The following is an 18,583-nucleotide window of genomic DNA, read 5'->3' as shown; positions in this document are numbered from 1 at the left end:
TAATGATAGTGAAGCTTTTATTCTCACGAGCAGGGACATTCTAAAATAATTTACATAAAAATGGGAGATTTTACCAATATAATTTTTAGTGAATTTATCTACCAAAATTGTTAGCTTTATTAACAGTTTTTTAAATTTTTTTTATTGTGCCCTTTAACCGACATCTCATGTCTCCCCAAATCTATACATGTTATTTACAAAAAAAAAAAAAAAAGTTCTGATAAAGAGATAAATTTTAAAGTTCCTGAACAAGGTCACAAAGTAAGCTTATATAGCTATGGGTTTTAAATTTGACAAATCATTTATTTTTTCAATTTTTTTACTTTGACCTACTTTTTGACTTACAGACAAGTTATAGGAATATTACAAAAAGTTTCCATATATCCTTCATCCAGGCTCCCCCAAGGCAAACATCTTATATAACTACAGTATAATCATCAGAACCAGAAAATTAATATTGGTACAATACCTTTAACGAAGAACTCTATTCAAATCTTCCCAAGACCTCCATTCGAGATCTCACATTGCATTTTGTTGCCACTCTTTATTTTTGGCAAAGAAACCAACCTTTCAATATATTAGAAGAGCTTAGGATTTAAAACTCTTTTACCATTTAAAAAAAAAAAAGAGTCTCTGTGACAGGCAGACTCTAAGATGGTCCCTAATGATCCTCACCTCCTGTTATTCATGCCTGTGTAAGCCCCTCCCTCCCCTTGAGACTCTTGCAACCAATACAAGGTATTGGGAGTCATTCCATCATTACGGTACATAAGATTATGACTTCTCTATTGCTAGCACACTCTTCCTTATTGTATTTGGTGAAGCAAGTTGCCATATTGGGGGGCTCACATGACAAGATTAAGAGTGACCTCTGGGGGTGCCTGGGTGGCTCAGTCGGTTGAGCATCCGACTTCGGCTCGGGTTGTGATCTCATGGTTCGTGGGTTCGAGCCCCACGTTGGACCCTGTGCTGACAGCTCAGGACCTGGAGCCTGCTTCTGATTCTGTCTCCCTCTCTCTCTGCTCCTCCCCCACTCATGCTCTGTCTCTCTCTCTCAAAAATAAATAAACATTAAAAAAAAAAATTAAGAGTGACCTCTGGTCAACAGCCAGCTAGAAATAGGTCATCAGTCCAATAACCGTTGAGGAACTGAAATTCTTCCAATTGTATGATTCAAGTAAGACCCCAGCCCTGGCCCATACCTTGATTGTACCCATATGACAGACCCTAAAGCAGAGGATCCAGGTAAGTCATTCCCAGGTTACAGACACCAGAAACTGTGAGATAATAGATGTGTAATGTTTTATTTATTTATTTATTTATGCTGTATTATTAATAAAGTATAAAGATTTCTTTTTTCCAGTAGATTTTATTTTATTTTTTTAATTTATATCCCAATTAGTTAGCATATAGTGCAACAATGATTTCAGGAGTAGATTCCTTAATGCCCCTTACCAATTTAGCCCATCCCCCCTCCCACAACCCCTTCAGTAACCCTCTGTTTGTTCTCCATATTTAAGAGTCTCTTGGGGCGCCTGGGTGGCGCAGTCGGTTAAGCGTCCGACTTCAGCCAGGTCACGATCTCGCGGTCCGTGAGTTCGAGCCCCGCGTCAGGCTCTGGGCTGATGGCTCAGAACCTGGAGCCTGTTTCCGATTCTGTGTCTCCCTCTCTCTCTGCCCCTCCCCCGTTCATGCTCTGTCTCTCTCTGTCCCAAAAATAAATAAACGTTGAAAAAAAAAAAATAAAAAATAAATAAAAAATAAAGAGTCTCTTATGTTTGTCCCCTTCCTTGTTTTTATATTATTTTTGCTTCCCTTCTCTTATGTTCATCAGTTCTGTCTTAGAGTCTTCATATGGTTGAAGTCCTATGATATTTGTCTTTCTCTGACTAATTTCACTTAGCATAATACCCTCCAGTTCCATCCACATAGTCGCAAATGGCAAGATTTCATTCTTTTTGATGGCTGAGTAATACTCCATTGTGTATAGACATTGTGTATAGACACACATACATACGCGTATATATACACGTATATATACACACGTATATATATACACGTGTATATATACGCGTATGTATGTGTGTGTATGTATATATATATATATATATATATATATATATATACACATACCACATCTTCTTTATCCATTCATCCATCGATGGACATTTCTTTATCCATTCATCCATCGATGGACATTTGGGCTCTTTCCATTCTTTGGTTATTGTTGATAGTGCTGCTATAAACATGGGGGTGCATGTGTCCTTCAAAACAGCACACCTGTATCCCTTGGATAAATACATAGTAGTGCAATTGCTGGGTCATAGGGTAGTTCTATTTTTAATTTTTTGAGGAACCTCCATACTGTTTTCCAGAGTGGTTGCACCAGCTTGCATTCCCACCAACAATGCAAAAGAGATCCTCTTTCTCTGCATCCTTGCCAACATCTATTGTTGCCTGAGTTGTTAATGTGAGCCATTCTGACAGGTGTAAGGTGGTATCTCTTTGTGGTTTCAATTTGTATTTCCCTGATGATGAGTGATGTGGAGCACTTTTTCATGTGTCGGTTGGCCATCTGGATGTCTTCTCTGGAGAAGTGTCTATTCATGTCTTTTGTCCATTTCTTCACTGGATTATTTGTTTTTTGGGTGTTGAGTTTGATAAGTTCTTTATAGATTTTGGATACTAATCCTTCATCTGATATGTCATTTGCAAATATCTTCTCCCATTCTGTCGGTTGCCTTTTAGTTTTACTGATTGTTTCCTTTGCCGTGCAGAAGCTTTTTATTATGATGAGGTCCTAATAGTTCATTTTTTGCTTTTGCTTCCCTTGCTTCCGGAGATGTGTTGAGTAAGAAGTTGCTGTGGCCAAGATCAAAGAGGTTTGTGCCTGCTGTATCCTCGAGGATTTTGATGGCTTCCTGTCTTACATTGAGGTCTTTCATCCATTTTGAGTTTGTTATTGTGTATGGTGTAAGAAAGTGGTCCAGGTTCATTCTTCTGCATGTCGCTGTCCAGTTTTCCCAGCACCACTTGCTGAAGAGACTGTCTTTATTCCATTGGATATTCTTTCCTGCTTGCCAAACATTAGTTGGCCATATGTTTGTGGGTCCATTTCTGGGTTCTCTATTCTGTTCCATTGATCGGAGTGTCTATTTTTGTGCCATAAAGTATAAAGATTTCTAATTACATCACCTAGAGACAATTTTATCCAGTGCTTTGTTTGGCTGCCAGTCTCTTGTCTCTCTCTTCAACAATGGTGAGGTGGATGTACTTTCCACAGGGAAGAGAAATCCATGGTTCATTGCCTTTGCTAATAGCAAAAATGTTGGACACAGCCGTGTGGCAAAGCTGTTGCCATTGGCAAATCAGGATGTTTCTCTCTGTTGGTGATCACACCAACTCTTCCCAGGTTAGCACCCTCTGGTCACCATACATAGATTACCAGTGTCAAACTTGATGAAAGCAGTCACCTTTCCAGTCTCCAGTTTCTGAATGGTCATTCACCTTGAGGAGGGGATTAGGATAACAGATGATGCAAGCATCATGGGTCATCGGATGAGGGATTCCTTTTGTCCCCACAAAACATGCTTCTCACTTTGCATAACCTACATGTTGCTTCCTCAGGTATAATCCAATGAACAACAAAGCGACCCTTTGTGTCACCCTTGTCCCACATCAGAAGAGAAATAATGGGATATGTCAGGGTATTTTTTGGTCACATTGTTCTGAAGCTCTTTAAAACCAAGGAGAATTTAGACAGAAATTCTCCCCAGCCTTGTCAATGCTGATGACATCCATAAAAACATCAGGGGAGGTTATATCACTTCAGACCTTGCCATCAATCTTCATAAAACACTGAGTACAGATCTTCTTTACTTCATCTCCTGTTAGGGCATACTTAAGTCTGTTCCTTAGGAAAATAATAAGAGGGAGACATTCTCTCAGTTTATGGGGACCAGTAGATGGGCGAGGGGCAAATATACTGGTCAATTTATCCAGCATCCAATGCTTTGGAGCTGCTACATGCTTTCAATGCTTCTTGGGACCATGAGCCATGGCTGTGCTAAGCATGAAAAGAGTTCGGTGTGCGTTGTTTTAAGCTGCTAGATTTGTGGTAATTTGTTATGCAGTAGTATGTAAATAATATACTTTTCTTTGATATATCGCTTGGTCAGAAACTGCTACTGAGTTAGATGTGCCACTCATTGATGAGACTCATACAGTCATTTTTGAAAACCATATTCCTAAATTTTCTGTTAGGGTGAGCTATTCCGTCAACAATGCTCACAAAGTCCTCGTCACAGGCAGCTCTCAGAGCTGCAGACCTTAGCATGAAAAGAATGTTAATGCTGGAAATGTCTTACAAGATAATTGGCTCCTATTTCCTCCTTTTACATTGTGAGGAACATGAAAACTAAAAAAAAAGAGTTCTCATAGTCAGATAGTATGACTCCAGCCAGGGCTCCAAAATGCATCACCTAGTGGGTCTCTTCTCACAGACGTGAGCCACAGGTAAGTAACATAGGAGTAAACCTACAAATGACACAGGAGCATGATTTCATCACCACTGCTGGAAAACACAAAAACAACAGATGGCTTGTTCTCTCTTTGATGAACCAACCACATCAGCCTCCTATGCCAGCACATTCTATTGGCCTCAAGAGACCTCATAAGAGGTATGGCTTAGACGGGGTATGACAGAGGTAGGAAAGAGGTTTCCTTGGTTCCCAGCTTCTCTAGCTATGCAGATGGAAAAGTGCACAAGAGAATGTTTTATGTCATTGTCCCACATCAGAGGAGAAATAATGGGAAATGTCAGGATGTTTTTTGGTCACATTGGTCTGAAGCTCTTTAAAAACAAAAGACTATGTCTGTCTTATTTTTCCTTTGAAATAGCCACGGTTCCAGAGGGAAAGCAAGTAGGATCACTGCAGAGCGTTTAGTGAAAGAGCCACTTAACAAAGGTTCTGGCAGGGTTTAGAAAAATCAACAAGGGGTAGTACAGTATGCTGGGACAGGTTACTGTTAGCATCCCAGTCTTAAGGAACAAGGGAAGGAGCAGTCATTGGAACTTAGAGAAAGCCATATGGAGAAGGCTTCCTGTACCAGCCACAGATTCTCGTGGTGGAATGCAAGCCAACCATGCAATCTGGCAAAGAAAGAAGTACGGGATTACTATACACCCTGACTCTTCCCATATGCTGAAGTCCTGTTGGTGGCTCCTGCTGGCTGAGCCCCACAGCAAGGGAGAAAGTAGCATGATTCAAAGCCCCCTGGGGACAAGAGTGAAGTGGAGGATGGTGGCAAGTGGACATCGAGAAGCAAATGAGAGGGGAGAGCCAGGGTGGCTCAGTCTGTTAAGTGTCCAACTCTTGATTTTGGCTCAGGTCATAATCTCAAAGTTCATGAGATTGAGTCCTGCTTCAGGCTCTGTGCTGACAGCATGGAGCCTGCTTGGGACTTTCTCTCCTACACGTGCTCTCTCTGCAAATAAATAAGTAAATTTAAAAAAAAAAAAAAAAAAAAAGAAGTGGTAAATGAGAAATAGCCAGCATGCTGCTGTGTGCCCTGTATCTAGTGGGAGCTCAGCAAACACTTTTCAAGGGATAAAACACAATGTGGTGTGTGATTAGATTGTTAAACTATTATTAGCTTGAAATCTGGGAGTATCTATACCACAAAAATCAGCCAGTGCCACGAATGATTGTTTTGTTTCGTTTTTTGGTTCAGGGAGCCAATTTACCAGCAAACCACTAGATGAAAATATCAATCATGTCATCTCTTACAGAAGAGAAAATGCTCTTATCTCCTCTGAAAGGAAAAGTACTATCATGCACTTCTCGAACCAGGTAAAGACATTACGCCAATATTAACTCACTATCCACTAACCCCCCCCCCCCCCCACCACAGCCACGACTTCTCCCTTGATATACATGGTTTTCTTGGTGGTAATACTGTCCACCTAAGTCTGCAAGCCCAAAAGCCTTTGCTTCACCCTCAACCTCACCATTCATATGCAACTAATCACTATGTGCTATTAATTCTACTTCTTAAAATTCCCTAAAATATGTTTGTTCTCTCCCCACTTTATATCCTTTTTTTTTTTTAAACGTTTATTTATTTTTGAGACAGAGAGAGACAGAGCATGAACGGGGGAGGGGCAGAGAGAGAGGGAGACACAGAACCGGAAGCAGGCTCCAGGCTCTGAGCCATCAGCCCAGAGCCTGATGCGGGGCTCGAACTCACGGACCGAGAGATCGTGACCTGAGCTGAAGTCCGACGCTTAACCGACTGAGCCACCCAGGCGCCCCTCCCCACTTTATATCCTAGCAAAATTGAACTAGTTGTAGTTCCCCTAATATATCCTAGATCTAGACAGTTGCTCTACCTGAAACGTCTTCTTTTTCTACCTTGTCCACATGGCAAACTTCTATTTATCCTGCAAAACCAATTCAGCCGTTGCTTCCTTCCTGGGAGAAGCCTTCTCTAACAATGCAGGATGGAAAGAGGGCTTCCTTTGTCTGTCTGTAACCCCCACACTTTGTGAACTGATCGCATTGTACAATTTGATTGTTTTCATGTCTGGTCCCCTATTATGCTGAGTTCCTTGAAGGCAGAACTGTATTTTATTCATTTCCACATCCCCAACATCAAACTATGCACCTGGCACATTGTAGGTGCCAACAAATGCTTGCTAAAGGCATAAATAAATTGGAAACACCAACAGATGTCCAGGTCTCCCTCATCTCCTAGATTCTCATATCCTCACAGATCTCAGTGAAGTTCTCCTAAACAAGGCTCTGCTTAAAATTACACATCTTGCCACCAAAGCCCATTCTCCCAAAGCTCTCCAATTCCTTGCTGGAATTTTTTTCCATCGCACTTTTCACTATGTGATATACTACTATCTATTTATTTATTTATTTTAATTTTTTTTATTATCTATTTATTTGCTTATTGCTTATTTCCCTTCACTGTAATAAAAGTCCCGTGAGGTCAAGGATCTATTTTGTTTGCGGCTATATACCCAGTATGTACAGTCAGCAAATATTTTTTGAAAAAACAAATGAGTCACATGCAGGGGATAATTCAGTGTCCTGCTTGGAATAAAGCTGTCAGTACCAAAGTTGGGGGCAAACCATAACTACCTAACTCCCAACTACAGATTATACAAGAACTCATGCCGGTCTTGCTCATATGATTTCCTCCCCATTAGGTCAGCAAATTTTACACGTGCTGTTCAATCTCGAAATAATTCTCGTATAAGAGGAAAATGCTCTTAAAATGTTAATAAAATTGCTAAGGATGAAAACTCTACAGATTAAGTGTCTTGTTAATATGCCAGCAGTAGGGGGTCGCCCTTAAAATAGAAGAACAAGGAAATACTAACAGATAAACACAGCTTGAATTAAGATGAGTGTGAATAATGTAAAACCACACAACCACCCCTGAAAAGGAATATAAAATTCCACTCAACTTCTAACTGACACGATCCTGATTCTCATTAATACTTGGCATATTTACCAGGGCCCATGGAATAGAGGATTAACGAATCACACAAGAAACTTGCAATTGTTAAATTATTTTTGCAGCTGTTTTGATTTTTGTACCTCATGAAATGACGCCTTACATGTGGATCTTCAAATGAATTGAATCAAAAAGATTAAATCTAAATTCTAGTCACAGCCACGTAATACCAATGAGCTTTTGGGGAGAAAAGTAAACAAATGATTCCACTGAGCTTCATAAAATATGTGTGCTTGAGACACCATCAGTGATGTGACAGGACACAATCACAAAGAGCCGAGCTATCATGGCCGGATTGTCTAGCTTTATGTCTTTGTAAAATAAAAATAATATGAGTTATTTGACTATATCTCACCCACATTTGGGGCCATTTTGGCTCATAAAATGGAAACTTACTTACCATTTAATCTTTTATGTCTAATGCTGAAAAGCAGACAACATCAACTGTGTTGCCTGAGGTTGGAAAGCAAACAGACACAATTGACCATCTGAACAGCCATGTAGTCAACACTGGTATGGCTGAAAAGACTGCTGCTTCCAAGTTAGTTGATACAATCAGGGAAGCAAGTGGCAAATGGCTTTCAGAATATTTACTTGGTAATAGCAAAAAAGTTTATCTTTATTTATTTGACTACTGACCTATATAAAATTTTAAAATTATAATTATTAAAAAATGTTAATCTGTAATATTTCCATTTATTCCCAAATGTGACATAATAGAGTTCTTGGGACATAGAAAAAATCTTTAATAAAATAAATTAGCAGTATGCAATTACTTTCTACTTAGAAAAAATTAATACAATAAGCTTATGCTGACTTTATATAATTTATGAATACTTCAAAAAAATGTTAAGTCTATTTATTTGTTTTGAGAGACAGAGAGAGAGAGTGGGGAAGTGGCAGAGAGAGGAGGGGGGAGAGATAATCCCAAGCAGGCTCCACACTGTCAGCACAGAACCTGATCTGGAGCTTGATCTCACAACCCTAGGTCTATGACTTGAGCCAAAACCAAGAGTCAGATGCTCAACTGACTGAGCCACCCAGGAGCCCCCCAAAAATGGTTTTAAAGCAAATTATATTTTCTAATAGCTTTCAAGATGACTTCAGGGTTGCATTTACATAGGAGATTGGCCCATGCTGTCTTCTAAAATAACACATTTAAGAATACAGTAAGCTCTCCAAAATTACATTAGAAGCAGACAAGTTTTAATCTCTTATTGAAACATTATCAGTAAAATTTAACTCAGAAATGGTGTTAGCAATATAATGATGTGCAGTAGTAGGAATTGTGAGTATAAATTTGGTGATGAGGGAGAGGCTTTATAATTCTAGTATAGCAAATATTTTTTTAATCATTCCAGTAATCAACATACTTCAACATAATAAAGGGCATATATAAAAAACCCACAGCCAACAACATATTCAATGATTAAAAAAAAACTGAGAGTTTTTCCTACAAGATCAAGAACAAGACAAAAGATATCCACCCTCACTACTATTATTGAACGTAATACTGGAAATCCTAGCCACAGCAATCAGAAAAGAAAAAGAAATAAGAAGCATCCATATTGGCAAGGTAGAAGTTAAACTGTTGCTATCTGCAGATGACCTGGTACTATATACAGAAAATCCTAAAGAGTCCACCAAAAAACTATTACAAGTAATAAGTCAAGTCAGAAAAGTTGAAGGATACAAAATTAGCCCTCAGAAATCAGCCATATTGCTATACATTAATAACAAAATAGCAGAAAGAGAAATTAAGAAAACAATTCCATTTATAATTGCACCGAAAACAATAAAATACTTAGGAATAAATTTAACCAAGGAGGTGAAAGACTTGTACTCTGAAAACTATAAAACATTGATGAAAGAACTGAAGACAACACCAGCAAATGGAACAATGTTTCACACCGATAGGTGGAAGAATTAATATTGTTAAAATGTCCATACCCCTCAAAGCGATCTAGAGATTCAATACAGTCTCTATCAAAATACCAAGACATTTTTCACAGAGCCAGAACAAATGATACTAAAATTTACGTGGACCCACAGAAGACCTCAAATAGCCAAAGAAATCTTGAGAAATGAGAACAAAGCGGAGGTATCACAATCCCAGACCTCACGAATTATTACAAAGCTTCAGTAACCAAAACAGTACAGCACCAGCACAAAGAATAGACGCAGAGAGTCTAGAAATAAACCCACAATTTTATGGTCAATTGATTTACGACAAAGGAGGCAAGAATATATAATGGAGAAAAGTCTCTTCAACAAATACTGTTGGGAATACAGGACAGATAAATGCAAAAGAATGAAACTAGACCACTTTCTTACACTATACACAAAAATAAACCCAAAATGGATTAAAGACCTAAATATGAGATCTGAAACCATAAAATTCCTAGAAGGAAACATAGTAATTTCTCCAATATCAGCCATATAAACATTTTCCTTGATATGTCTCCTGAGGCAAGGGAAATGAGTGCAAAATTAAACTATTGAAGCCACACTAAAATAAAAATCTTTTGCACGGTGACAGAAACCATCTACAAAACAAAAAGGAAACTTACTGAATGGGAGAAGATATTTGCGAATAATACATCAGATAAGGGGTTAATATCCAAAATACATAAAGAACTTACACAACTGAACACCAAAAAAAAAAAAAATCCAATTAAAAAATGGGCAGAGGACCTGATGGATATTTTCCCAAGGAAGACATATAGATGTCCAACAGACACATGAAATGATGCTCAATATCACTAATCAGGTTTAGAAGGTGAGAAGAATGAGAAAAAAAAATTGCAAATCTTGCATCTCTAAAGGAGGTAATGAAGTTTATATACTCCCAGAAAATCACATATCATCTTGGACTACCATATCAATAATACTAAGTTATTATTTATGGAGAAGTTACTGTGCACCGGTAGGAGAAACCATGTATGGGCACTTTGCATAAATCATTCTGTCGAATACACACAAACACAGCCTATAAAGGGGGTATAATCACCCTCATCATAGAAATGAGTAAACCATGGGTTCACAAGACTAATATGTCCAAGGCCCTTTAACTGGCAATTGACAGAGCTACAGATTGAGTCAGTGTTCATCTGCCCCCAAACTTTAAGTGCTTTCTCTGTAGTTACCAGATTAAATTTTCTAACTTCCAGCAAACATAGTTTTTTGGGAAAAAGCATAATAGTTCTTTTGAGGAACCTCATTCAAGGAAATTCATTTGATCCTTACCACAATCCTACAGGGACTGAGTACACTACAGAAAACTGTCCTGTAGTCCTAGGTTTGAGATATAATCTTTAATCTCAACTAATCCAACTAGATAAAAATTATTTCATCACAGATATTAAGAATTTCTGCAAAGGACCTAGTGACAAATTAATACTCCAGAGGGGGAAAAGAATCAATAGCAAGCATGCCCAGTTTTTAATGTTAAGGACTCATTCCATGAACACAGAGTTTCTCTACGAAGTATTAGAAGATGTGAGTGGAGTGACCATCATCCCACATCAGCAGGTCTCCTGGGTGTCTTCTACAAGCAAAGCTGGACCTTCCAAGGCAAACTGACTTCCCTACAGCTTTGATAATGTTATAGGCCGATTATTTAAACAAGGTTGGAATGAGAGATAGTTACACATAGGAAGCATGTGGATGGTTTCTCTTCCAGACACCTTAATTGTATCTTGTGTATCAAAAAGCCATCCAGAAACAACTGTTATTCTCCTGGCCCAGAAATTGTGAATTTCTCTCTAGTTACTTGCTGATATTTTTAAGCCAGTCCTTCTAACTCGTATTTTTATGACTACCCAAATGGCTTATCAGCGAAATCTCTATAGTTTGAGATATATGTCACTGAATCCATAGAAATTATACACAACTTCAATTAGCCTGTGTTATAGTATATGATACACATGTTTATTCATAGCAATCCTGGTGTAAATAGAAATTATTAAAGTTATATTAATAATATATATATTGTTATATATGTAGTTAATGAGCATCTGAGGGGGCAGGTTAAAAACTATACTATTTATATATCCCACTAGATCTTTTTAAACTAAATTTTAAATATTACCAAATAGCTATTTTGTCTATAATAGAATATAAGCAATGCTCCATTATTTGAACAGTAGAAAAAATTAGTATAATGGATGATATTATGTGAAAAAGAAGAAAAATGTTTGAACTATTTTCTAAAATACATTTTACCTTTACTAACTTGTTTTGCTTATTAAATCTAGCTCGCTGGGTCTATGCACACACCAAATGACAGCAGGAAGCACTGGTCTGAAAGTGTAATTATAAAGTTAAGTATAATAATAAATGTAATAATAAAAAATAGGATAAGTCTCCAAAGTATACCTGAAAATTGACTATAAATAATTATCCATTATAACAGAAAATGGAAAACACTTATATTAGAGCATTTCTCAGGATGAACCAGGTCAGAAGAGAAACAAATTTTACCTAAAAGTGCCCGGAAGGCTATGAGTAGCATCACTAAAATTTTACAGTTGATTAAAGTGAGAGTGGAGGCTGAGTTACAATAAGGATGACCAAAGGGAATTCAGAGTCTCCAGGACTCTGAATGCACTCTCTTTCATTGTTTTATCTACGTACAAGACAAGGCTGAGACGTGTGGCTTTGTGCCCTGCTTCCTCACCGGCTGCAGTGTGTTGAATGGACGGTCCCAAAATGATGTGTCCACGTCCTAACTTCTGGAACCTGTGAACGTTGCCTTATTTGGATAAAAGGTCTTTGTGGGTGTAATTAGAACCTTGAGATGATGAGACCCTCTTGGGCTACCTAAACCAATGACAAGTGTCCTCATAAGAGAAGAGGGACACACAGAGAAGGCTATGTGAAAATGGAGGCAGAGAGTAGAGTGATGTGGCCACAGGTCAAGGAAAGCCTGAAACTACCAGAAGCTGACAAAGGGAGACAATGTCCCCTGCCCCCCTCAGAATCTCCAGAGGGAGCATGGCCCTGTCAGATTTTAGACTTCTCGTTTCTAGAACTGTGAGAGAACAAATGTGTAAGCCATTCAGCTTGTAGTAATTTATTATGGCAGCTCTAGAAGACTAATCCAACCATCATATCACACTCCCACTGCTTCACTCTTGTCACCATGAAAGCCTGCTCTGCATAGGGTTCTTTCGAGTGAAATGTTTTCCTGAACACAGTATCTGATCATAGCTCTTTACTTATTTCTACAATAATCTACTGTTTCTGTTTTACCCAGATTTTATTCTGTGGCCATTCAGGCATTTTCCAGTTAAAACAATAAATGCCTGTGTCCTGTTCCAAACACATTTTATACACTAATTAAATTAGTACAAATAGGGGCGCCTGGGTGGCTCAGTCTTAAGCATCTGACGTCAGTTCAGGTCATGATCTCGCGGTCTGTGAGCTCAAGCCCTGCATGGGGCTCTGTGCTGACAGCCCAGAGCCTGCAGCCTGCCTCAGATTCTGTGTCTCCCTCTCTCTCTGCCCCTCCCCCCTGTCTCCCCCCCCTCAAAAATAAACATTAAAAAAAAGTACTGCAAATAACATGGAATCTATTTACACTTGAAAATGCATCTCATTCTAACATTACTATTCCAAAGATACCTTAACATTTTAATTCAGAAAACAAGTGATGTTCCATGTAATTTTGTATTTAGTACATGCTTTGAAAAATTTTTAAAGATGTATACTTAGTAAATTTAAAATATTCCATAACATACTTTTAATTGATTTACACTTATTGAAAATTATTTCAATATAATAATGTAATATTGAAGTTATGCTATTTCAGTAAGGTGAAGGTGGTCAAATTAATGTACAAATTTCCAGTTATAAACTAAATAATTTATGGAGATGTAATATACAGCATAGTGACTATAGTTAATAATACTCTATTGTACATTTACAAGTTGCTAAGACTGTTGATTTTAAAATTTCTCATTCTAGGGGCACCTGGGTGGCTCTGTCAGTTAAACGTCCAACTTCAGCTCAGGTCATGATCTTGTGGTCTGTGAGTTCGAGCCCCACATCGGGGTCTGTGCTGACAGGTCAGATCCTGGAACCTGCTTCAGTCTCCCTCTCTCTCTGCCCCTCCCCTATTCACACTTTGTCTCTCTGTCTCTCTGTCTCTGAAAAATGAATAAACCTTAAAAAAATAAGTAAAATAAACTTCTCATTCTAAGAAAAAGAAAATTTGCCACTGTGTGGTGGTGAGTGTTAACTAGACTTACTAAGGTGGTCATTTGGCAATATATACAAATGTTGAACCATTATGTGGTATGCCTGAAACAATATAATGTTTATATCAATTTTATATCTCAAAAAAAAAAAAGAAATGAGCTTACAAGACACATACACAAGCATGCTCACTCACAAATGCTTCCCCACACCCAAAATAAGAAAATTCTTTCCAATCTTATTTGATAGAGCACTAGACAGTCTCTGTTTGTCCTTCTGCATCTACCCCACACCCTCCTCACCTGCTGCGGGTTCCAGTGTTGACCATAAGAACCACGTAGTGTCTCACCTTTACCTGATTTAGAGGATGAGATTTGGCACTTAGGACCTGATGATATTTAGACGAGATTTGGGATCTCATCCATTGTGCTCACATCAGTAACACACCCTTGCCCAATAGCTGTGGGTGAGTTGATCTGGTGGGAGGTCCTGGCAGGGGAGAGGGGAGGAGAGTGAGGTTGGGGTATTTATCTCTTCTTCTCTGTCCTGCAGGGCTGAAGGGCTGGCAGTGGCTGTGCTCCTCTGTCTCGGGTCACAGCACGGCTTGTTGGAAGACCTCTTACCTGCAGCTATAATTCTCTCCAGGTGCTGTCCGCCCTTCTCCCCTTCCAAGTCCTGGGTGGTGGAACTGCATCCCCCTATCATGAGACCCTGGTGCCTCTCATCATTTATTTGTTCTCTTAACCTGTCCACACCTCCATAAATCTTCTCTTAAATAAACTCTTTTCAGTCACCCCTTTGAGTGTGCTGTCTTCTGCCAGACCCTCACTGAAACAGCTACTCAGTATCCCAGCTGATCGCCTCAACCTAACATCCTGACTAATTTCTTCCCAGAAATAAAACTACTCTAGGTTTTCAAAAAAAAAAAAAAAATCTAGTTTAAAAGAATTACAACTGGCTATGACTGGCATGAGATATTTTCTCCTTTAACAAAAATATACGGTGGTAGCTTGGGATGATCTCATTCCCCCTCAGTCACTTCTGCTACAACTGACTCTTATCACTGAATGATTTTGGTTCCAAAATACCTGTCATCGCCATCACCGATGCACTCAGGGAAGGCAAGGCTACAGCCAAAAAGCATGATATGTTGATAGCAACTGAGGCGATGGAGGTACATGAAGAACTTGAGGAACTTCTCCATTTCCATGTTTTTGACAAATGAGAAGACAGGTGTTAGCGTGGTGTGGTAGGGCAGCATCTGACACTGGCTGTGGGTGATGTTCATACAGGCACCTGGGAAGTCAAGATATTTATATTTAGGAGCAGGCACGACAGAATCATATGTTTGCAAACTCATTTGGCATGATAGACTGACAATGTTCATAAGATAAAATACATTCTGCAAGTAAGAATGATTCTAGATTCTAGATTCTAGACACCCACATACATACAAATAAATGTGTGTGTGTGTGTGTGCGTGTGTGCGTGTGCACGCGCCTGCATGCATATGATAATGAAATCAAGCTACTATTATTCACAAAGGGGTAGCATCTGTGTCCTGGGCAAATGTATAGAAAAATACACTCTCACAGCCAGCTGAAGATATAAGTTGGCAAATGCTGTTGTGGATTACAGCTAGGCAGGACAATATGTATCCAAAAAAAAAAAAAAAGTTTTAAATGCATACCCTTTGGCACTGTAATATTTCTAACACTTTTATCCTAAGAAAATAATCATGGTTGTGAACATGGATTTATCTACATGGATCTTCATCTCTGCATAGTTTATAATTTTTTTTAACATTTTTAAAGTTTATTTATTTTGTGAGAGAGAGGACAAGCTGGATAGAGGCAGAGAGAGAGAGGAAAGAAAGGATCCCAAGCAGGCTCTCCACTGTCAGCACATCGGGCTCAAACCCATGAACTGCGAGATCATGACCTGAGCCAGAGGCAGACGCTTAATTGACTGAGCCCCACAAGTGCCCCCTATAATAAAAAGATAGCAATCACCTAAATGCTCACCAATGGGAATTGCTTTAAAATACTATGAAACAAACAACAGAATACTTAACTATATGAAAGATGCTTTAGAAGACTATTTAATCACATAGAATGGTGCTTGTATTAAATAAAAATAGCAAGTTCCAAAACAATTTGCATACCATGATCCTATTTTTTTTTTTTAATTTTTTTTCAACGTTTTTTATTTGTTTTTGGGACAGAGAGAGACAGAGCATATACGGGGGAGGGGCAGAGAGAGAGGGAGACACAGAATCGGAAACAGGCTCCAGGCTCCGAGCCATCAGCCCAGAGCCTGACGCGGGGCTCGAACTCACGGACCGCGAGATCGTGACCTGGCTGAAGTCGGACGCTTAACCGACTGCGCCACCCAGGCGCCCCCCATGATCCTATTTTTAAAAATACATGGTTACCCAAAGGTTTCCAATCTTGTCCATGCTAACAGTTCAGGGGCAGCTCAGAGCCTCCGATTTCATTTTCCTCCATAATTGGCTCACTACCACCTCCATAGCCTCTCTTTCTCCTTCATTCCCTAAATTTGCATGGTTGGTGTCATATAAATAAAAATATTAATATGAATCCAGGTGATGGGATTTTAGGAGACTATTCTATTTTGCTCTTTGAATTCTGTATTCTCTTACTGGTTTATATAAAGATTTATTACTTTTCATTTAAGAAGGGGATAATTAAAATTTTGGTTATTATTGAAGCAAGCTACTACTTGAACCCAGAGTCTTCAGGTTTGGGAAACACAGTGGGAGAATTAATTCTAATTATGTTGAGGAGGGATAAAGGCAAGAAGAGAATAGAGCTCAACAAGAAAGGAAAGATCTCTCCTGATATATAACTCCCAGTCAAAGAGATAAAGGGAAAACCTCTCCAAACCTAAGGCCAATTTCATTTTAATAAAAACAATGTTAAAAAATAAGACTGCATCTCTGACAAAATGGCCAAACAAACCCTTTGATCTGTAATACAGAGCAAATACAGCCTATCACAGAAGGATTCCAGACCTCCTCTTCTGCTTCTTTCCTTCACATAGGTCACCTCAGAGACTTCACTTATCGTCTCACTGCCCTTCCTAGTCTCCTAAGTACACTGCCTAATGTCACGTCTCTTTCAAACCTCTCTGAAAACTGCCCAAACCGTGTAAGAAGTCTTTCCCCCAAAAGACCAGATTGTAGCCATTAGCTCAGAGTCTTATTCTTCATGAAAACACACACTTCACCACTGTTTTTATTATCTAACCCAAAATGCGCTGAGCTCAGTGGGGCAGGATCAAAACATGATTTTCCTTTTCAAAGCCTTCTCTCATCCTAGAACATAGGAGAGACACGGCCAAAAACTTAAGGGCACAACACTTTTTTGGACCTCCTCAAACTCAAAATACAAAATGGGAAAGACAGGAGTCAGAGAAGAAGAAAATCCAAGTCAAAATAATACTCAGAACACAAATAGACACATAAACACACAAATTCAGCCTCACGTGAGTGCTAAGGTCAGGGGTTTCAGGCACATTGCACGAATATGACAGTCATGTCATTTGGTGAGGGAGGTTAAAACACATTTCAGTGTGGGAGATAAGCACAGGCAGAGTGATCATACGGACAGTAAACTTCAAAATGACACAACTGTATGTATTGTGCTATAGGCAGAGATGCTTACTTAAAAGAGCTGAAAGTAAGAGTTTGACTCCACCAAAAAAGGTGAAAAAATCGGTGGAAAATTCAGTCTCAGGAAGACATGCATTGAAAACCAGCAGGTGCCAAGCACCAAACCAGGTACTCAGAGGCCCTCATTCACAACGATCTCATTTTCACAACCTGCTAACGTGGTATCACATCTATAGTATACATGAGAAAACTCAATTGCAGAAAGGCTAAGACATCTGCCTGGCTATGCAGAGCCATTCTGTGAAAATTCCAGATCTTCAAACTTAGGTCTTCTGAATAACTTCTGTTTGGAACCACCCTAGGCTAACACCAGAGGGGTTATTATGTTAAAAACATATCTCAAAGAAGGGCGCCTGGGTGGCTCAGTCGGTTAAGCATCCGACTTCAGCTCAGGTCATGATCTCACGGTCCGTGAGTTCGAGCCTCGCGTCGGGCTCTGGGCTGACAGCTCAGAGCCTGGAGCCTGCTTCCAATTCTGTGTCTCCCTCTCTCTGTGCCCCTCCCCCATTCATGCTCTGTCTCTCTCTGTCTCAAAAATAAATAAACGTTAAAAAACAAAATTAAAAAAAAAAACATATCTCAAAGAATATAATTCCTAATGGCCCATGAAAGGAAAAGACTAAAAAGCATGTAATGGCATGTTATCGTTCTGAATTTATATTCATAGATAATACACCCATGTATACTGACCAGTATCATTCATTTTATATTACATTATTTTCTGTAGGGCTCACAGCTTTGGGGTTTATACACTTGATAAACTAAATTTGAAGTGAGGAGATGATCAAAAGGCTAATTCATCCTCACCTAGCCAAAGAATATTGAGAATCAATATTGAGAATACTGCGAAATGAATTTTAAGAAATCATTTGAAAAGTACAAAATAGTAAGGTAACTCACATTTGATGTGCTACTGTGTTATGGCATTGTGAGCTGCACACACACACACATGCACAAAAGGTATTTCCTTCTCAGAGGACAGCAAGAGCTCCCATAAGCATATCATCCAAAGTGCTCCTATATCCCTCAATAACATCATCCTATTTTATTTTCATTATAGTATTAGGACTACCTCATAGAATCTTGTCTGTCTATCTATCTATTTACTCCCAGCGTTCTTCCACAATGATAGAAACCACTGGGATACCAAAGAGTAGACAA

The 18,583-nt window shown here is 38.9% G+C and overlaps 1 protein-coding gene, 1 long non-coding RNA gene and 1 pseudogene across 11 annotated transcripts in view; 1 reads left to right on the top strand and 2 right to left on the bottom strand.

Annotated features, from left to right (window-relative positions):
* CORIN (corin, serine peptidase) overlaps positions 1-18,583 on the bottom strand; it is a 261,992-nt gene that overhangs the window by 169,554 nt on the left and 73,855 nt on the right. For all 10 annotated transcript variants that reach the window (XM_058722685.1, XM_058722683.1, XM_058722680.1 and 7 more), the window contains exon 4: positions 14,817-15,024. In XM_058722685.1, coding sequence (XP_058578668.1) covers positions 14,817-15,024 — 208 coding nt within the window. The remainder of the gene's footprint in view (positions 1-14,816; positions 15,025-18,583) is intronic.
* Positions 2,474-5,475, bottom strand: LOC131507628 (small ribosomal subunit protein eS4, X isoform-like; annotated as a pseudogene).
* Positions 5,728-14,521, top strand: LOC131507630 (uncharacterized). The gene is made up of 2 exons (XR_009259598.1): positions 5,728-5,852; positions 14,281-14,521. It is a non-coding gene; the product is annotated as an uncharacterized LOC131507630 (long non-coding RNA).

Source organism: Neofelis nebulosa, chromosome 3 (genome assembly GCF_028018385.1).
Source record: "Neofelis nebulosa isolate mNeoNeb1 chromosome 3, mNeoNeb1.pri, whole genome shotgun sequence".
In the NCBI taxonomy this organism is placed as follows: Eukaryota; Metazoa; Chordata; class Mammalia; order Carnivora; family Felidae; genus Neofelis; species Neofelis nebulosa.
Note: the sequence above shows the minus strand (reverse complement) of the source record. Positions and strands in the feature narration are given on the sequence as shown.